Raw genomic sequence first — 6,000 nt, 5'->3', positions numbered from 1 at the left:
CTCTCTCTGCCTCCCTCCCCATACAGTTGCTTCAGTTCCCATTGCAAGGCATCTATTCCTCCTACTAAAGTTTGAGAAATAAAAGTTTTCCCACAGCCCTCTGGAGCATAAGAAATGCTTTTGCTCTATTGTCATGGCAATCAACTGCATGAAGGATTTCCTCAATTATTTCCTATCACCCTGGATTTGCCTGGACTTTCATAGAACGCCCAGCCTCTTGTGCTCTTTCCTCCTCCGTTGGATCAAATTTTGCTGGCTGGGTAATCCCACAGACTCATTTGTTAAACCTTGTGTTTCCAAGATGTCACTTTAATTCTTTAAGACCGTCTTGCTCTCTGTGTGTGTGGTGGTGCAGAGAGAATATCTCACATCATTCATTTCTCAAACTCACCAAAGCCTCACCTGCATTTGCTGGTGGTTGTTTAAAGACAGAGATTTATGCAGACACCTGCTTTGATCTGAAAGGTTATCTGAAAGATGCTGTTTCCCCCAGGTTCTTTCCCCACCCAGTTTCTCATTGACTGATTCCGTTCTCAATAGGCCCTCCCTGGACCCCAAGGTTGTGGACAGCTGCCACCCTGTTGCAAATATCCTTTAGCTGATTCTAGGTGATTGAGAGGGTGGTGGCTGGCCAGTTGCGGGGCCTCATGCCTCAGCACAGAACTGAAACAGCTTCAGTTACCCTGATGGGTGACCTTTGGTAGGAGACAGCAGGTTGTGCTGTGGTCTAAACCACTGAGCCTCTTGGGCTTGCCAATCAGAAGGTAGGCAGTTTGAATCCCTGCGACGGGGTGAGCTCCCATTGCTCTGCTCTTCTGCCAACCTAGCAGTTCGAAAGAATGGCAGTGCAAGTAGATAAATAAGTACCATTGTGGCGGGAAGGTAAATGGCATTTCCGTGCACTCTGGCACTTGTCACAGTCCTCTGTGTGCCAGTAGTGGTTAAGTCATGCTGACCACATGACCTGGAAAGCTGTCTGTGGACAAACACCTACTCCCTTGGCCTGAAAAGCGAGATGAGCGCAACACCCTATAGTCACCTTGGGCTGGACTTAACCATCCGGGGCTCCTTTACCTTACCTGGTGGGGAGACTACTACGCTGTTGATCTTGGAAAACCTCTTGAAGACGATAGGTACCAATAACCATGGTATTCTCCTAGAGAAAGTCTCGGTGAGTTGGGAGCACTCAGTGCTTCCACTCAGTGGAACCCAGTAGTTCCACTCCTACTTACTGGACTTCTGCCAAAGAGTAGCTTGGGAGGACTTTGGCTTGACCACTTGGCAGTCCTGCTGTGGGGTCCTGCCAGGTTCCATCACCCCCCAGTCCCCCATGCTATTTAATATCTATGCAGAACCACTGAAAGGAGACACCCAGGGATTTGGAGTGTGGTTTCACCAATACTGTAGACACATTACTCCCAGCTTTATCTTTGCATCTGAATCAGGATAAGCTGGGCAGCTGCTGAACCAGAGCCTGGAGGCTAGAGGAAGACCAACAAACTGAGACTGGGTCCTACTAAGACAGAGGTTCTGTGGGTAGGTTTCCAAATCCAGGAACTGGAGGGACAGGAACTGGGTGGGGTATGGGGGTAGTGCTCACCTTGAATGAAAAGGTGTATAGCTTGGAGGTTCTCCTCAAATCTAAATGGACACCAAAAGTCTAGTGGCAAAGAGCATTGTGGTTCCCCCAGTGTATTTATCTCAAAAGCCGGTGTTCCACAGTTTCGTTCTGTGAAAATAAAATAATTGCTAAGATAGCCATAGTGGGCTGGAGAACACATTTCAAGGTTGGTAGTGCCTCCTTACAATTGTGGCGACTAAAAACGTAAAATGGTACAATCTAGGTTTCCTGATTCTTGGGTTTAATTTATTTTTTATTATAAGCAATAGATATAGGTCACCTCTGTTTTTTAAAACTATTATAGTATTATTGTAAGATACTTATCTTGATAGAAGAACTTCCCGGGTCATTCATTTTATGGGTCAAATTCATCATCTAAGGATGCAAATGGGATTATCCCCACACCCCTTTAATTTAGCAAGGTTTGTGATTTTATTCAAAGTTATGCTGTTGGGAATTAGAAAGTGTACACAATGGGAGAAAGCCAGATTGAATTCAGTAGGGTTTAACTTCTTGAGTAAACATGCTTAGAATGGTAGTGGGAATGAACATGTAGATTTCGTCCACACAACAGTCCTGTAAATTGGACAGGGTGAGAGATGGTGAGACCCCTGTTAGTCTTGAGAAGGGATTTGAACCTGCTTTCCACTCCAGAATGCTGCCTGCCTTTCCTTGTAGAGCCATGCAACTAATATTTAGTCAAACATCAGATTATCCAAAATATGAACAGTCAACTCCTGAACGTCCTTCACTGGCAGTCTTTTGCTCAGTGAATTCATATTTGTTTCACACAGCATGATATTAGTCCTTTAAAATGGTTTTCTAGTTACTAGGATAGCAGGCCTTCGAAACAGCATAACCCACTACTCAGAAGTAAGTCCCAGTAGACTCAATGAGACTTACTCCCAGGTAAGTGTGAATAGAATTGCAACCTAAATTGCTGTGTTTTGTACATGAGAAGTGCAATCCTTCCTCCAGATGACATTCATCTCTGTTTTGACTGCTGTGTGGTAAGAATATTTGAATGCCCTAAGTACACATTGAATATTGTGACAGTCACTAGTGATGGGGTTATGCAATTCCCGTTCCATTTTGTGAACACTGAGTTTGAATTTAATATAATTTTTAGGATTAATAGTAATGTTTAGCCTTAAACTGTGTGCTTCCTGTGAACTGGCTAAGTTCCAGTTTGGAGATAATGCAGACCAATGGTGACAGTGGTGGTTTTGTGGGCATCCAGTAGTCTTGTTGGAATAATCCAACAGGCCTAGATTATTTCCGGACTTGGAATTCCACACTAGGTTCTTCTTACCCCAGACATTGTAACTGGTGATGTGGAGGGAAGAAAGCTGTACTCTTCCTCTGCTATGCGGAAGTGAAGTCCATTAATAACATGCATGGACTCATTTATTGATGTATATACCTGTTTACCAATGCCAGGATGTCTGTGTTATCAACAGTTAACTGGATCTTAAAATTTTTGGAGTGGTTACTCCTAATGATATAATCATCATCTGCATTTTTCTGCAACAGCGCTTTCCTACATTTTTTTCCCTTCTGACTGCTGCTCAGGATGACGCTTTATGCATCTGATGAAGTGGACTGTAATATGCCACAATATTTTTAAGTGTTTGTTACATTTATACCTCAACTTTCCTCCAAGGAGCTCAAGATTGTGTACATAATTCTCCTCCCTATTTTATCCTCACAACAACCCTGTGAGGTAGGTTAGGCTGAGAGATAGCTACTTGCCCAAGGTCACCAAGTGGAGATTTGAACCCAGGTCTCCCAGAACCCACTCTAACACTAAACCACACTGACTCTCTTTAAGGTGCCACAAGACTCTCGGTTGTTTTTGCTGCAAAAGACTAACATGGTGTTGTAACTATCCTTTTTGGGAGGGTTTTGTTTTTGCACCTTTTCTATCTATTTCTTTCCAACTTCTGATGTATTGTCTATTCCTACACACTTGCAAGGGGACTGAACACCACTATTTTTACCTCAAATGAGTTGAAATGTCACACATGCAGGCTGAATTAAACCAAAAAAATCTACACAGCATCTTCACCACCACCAAACAGTGGAAATGTTTGTCCTTGCTTCTAAACCCACTTTTCCACCCTTGCCTGGAAACCCCCCATGCTTTCCAATCTTTATTATTATTATTAAAGTCAATAAGTGAATCCGCAAATATGTTTTCCTCACACGTGCTTAAAATCAGATTATTCCTGCAATATCTGATTCACAGTTTAGATGAAGGCAGGGAAATATTTTATAATTAGAAACATTTCCTTGGAAGCCGGGTATAATTCAGATTCTGTGGAAGATAAACATTTATTTAATAGCTCCTTCTCCCAGCCCCAGCCCCTTCCAAAAAGACACAGGGTAGCAAGGATTTTTGCTGCTGTTGATAAAAACAATCTCCTAAGGAATATGGTGGGAATCAGAAAGCTCTATCTCAGCTGAGCCAGCTGTTGGGATAAGTTTAACTGCTCACTTCAGATGCTCCATTTTCTCTGAGCTGTTTACAAATGGTGAAGGAGGAAAAAAAAAGGAGAAATCTCAAGTCATAAAATACTCAAAACAGGAGAATTTGACACTGAAGAGCACCTCTCTCTCTCTCTCTCTCTCTCTCACACACACACACACACTGAGGAGGAGGAGGAGGGAGAGGGAGGGCGGGGGGAGGAGAGAGAAAAGTGAGCTCACGTTCACACATTGGTAAAAAGGCTGGTCTTGCAATGCCTTTGAATATTTTACTTTTTGTCTGTTTCCCTTCAGAGTCATACACGCACACACACTAGCACACACACACACACACACACACGCTGAGCTGAAGTGAACCACAGCAAGGGGCTGCACTGGAAGATCTGAAATCTGATCACACACAATCTCTCTCTCCCCCTGATTATCTCTTATTACATACCTCTCCTTCTATATAGACAGACACACATACACAGAGAGAGAGAGAGTGAGAGGAAGCCAGGAACAGTATCAGCCACACCACCCACAAACAGAACACCTTATCTTTTTTTGCTGGATACACACACACACACCCGCACGCACACACACACACAAAAAGGACACACACACACACGGAGAGAAAAAGAGACTCTCACAAACCCCTCTCTTTCCTCCTGGCTTCCCTGGAAGATTTTGCTGGCTGTTTTTCATGGAGAAAGTCCAAGGAGAAATGGAGATTGAGAGATGGGAAAGAAGCGAAGAGATGTCAGACGCAGAGAAAAAGGTGATTCAGGAGACATGGAGCAGAGTCTACGCCAACTGCGAGGACGTTGGGGTCTCCGTACTGATCAGGTATTTAGAATGGCACACAAGAAGCCAAAAAATAAATAAATATGCAAGCAAAATCGATCAAGGGCTGGATGGGAGCAACTGTTTCCCTCCAGTTTGATCAGCTCTGGCTGGGAATGATTTCACTGCCTTTTTGATTTCAAGATACCAGAGAAGGGAAAATAGCAGGAGGAGGAATACCTCTGTTGCTGTAGTTGATGAGAATCAATATTTCAGCCAGAAAAGTCATCTTATCCTTGTGGGTGCACAGGGGAGGGGGGAGGGTCGAAGGAAGGGATTCTGTTCTGTGGTTCTGATTTAGCTTTTTGCTAATGGAATTAAGCATACACCAGATTCCTGGGTGAAATAAAGCAACTTGCGAGCCAAGATAAATCCGAAACAGGGCTGCCGAAGCTTGTCAGTACCATCTGCTCATCAGCTGGGGTGCAATGTCAGTATAAAAGATAATGCTGAACTTGTCTCCTGGGGCTGGCATGAAGGTTGCCGGACCAGAGGGATGGAGGTCCAGGAACGCTTAAATGCAAGGTGGCTGCACAATATTGTGAATGGTTACACAGCAGAGGATATTGAGAGTCACAGAAATCTATCCGAAAGGCAGGTGTGTTTATATGGGGCTGTCCAGGTGGAACGTATAAGACGAGAAGCATAGATTTAAAACGGACGTGGGTTCTCACTGGTGTGATTGCCCAAGCCATGAAAACTGTTCATTTGTATTTAGCTTATTTTACTCCTATGCACTTCAGTGAGAAACCCTATTTGTAAATAGCCCCCAGGTAAGTGTCATGTGGTTTGTGGCTTTCCCCCAGCTATAATGTCTCTTCAGTGTTATTTCCATAAGTGGCCTTGTTTTGTTATTCTGAAACTGCCCAGGACTCTCTTGGACATGTCACAAATGCACAGAGAGAGAGAGAGAGAGAGAGAGAGAGAGAGAGAAATCAGTGCAGGTAAGAAGGGAAATCAGGCCTGAGATGCTGGTTAGAGACGGGAGGCAACAGCAACAAGCAGTTTTGGAGCTGATTGAAAATGCCTCTTTGGGCTTGGATTCAGAACTCCCTCTTCAAAACACA

At 43.9% G+C, this 6,000-nt stretch overlaps 1 protein-coding gene across 3 annotated transcripts in view; it reads left to right on the top strand.

The window, feature by feature from the left end:
- The first annotated feature begins 4,328 nt into the window (after window positions 1-4,328).
- CYGB (cytoglobin) overlaps window positions 4,329-6,000 on the top strand; it is a 53,634-nt gene continuing 51,962 nt past the window's right edge. The window contains exon 1 of one of the 3 annotated variants that reach the window (XM_079966280.1): window positions 4,329-4,936. In XM_079966280.1, coding sequence (XP_079822406.1) covers window positions 4,794-4,936 — 143 coding nt within the window. In that variant the 5' untranslated portion in view covers window positions 4,329-4,793. The remainder of the gene's footprint in view (window positions 4,937-6,000) is intronic. The other 2 variants (XM_079966282.1, XM_079966281.1) reach the window with 2 other exon arrangements.

The sequence above is a fragment of the Podarcis cretensis genome (genome assembly GCF_951804945.1).
Source record: "Podarcis cretensis genome assembly, chromosome: 2".
Lineage (NCBI taxonomy): Eukaryota > Metazoa > Chordata > Lepidosauria > Squamata > Lacertidae > Podarcis > Podarcis cretensis.
Note: the sequence above shows the minus strand (reverse complement) of the source record. Positions and strands in the feature narration are given on the sequence as shown.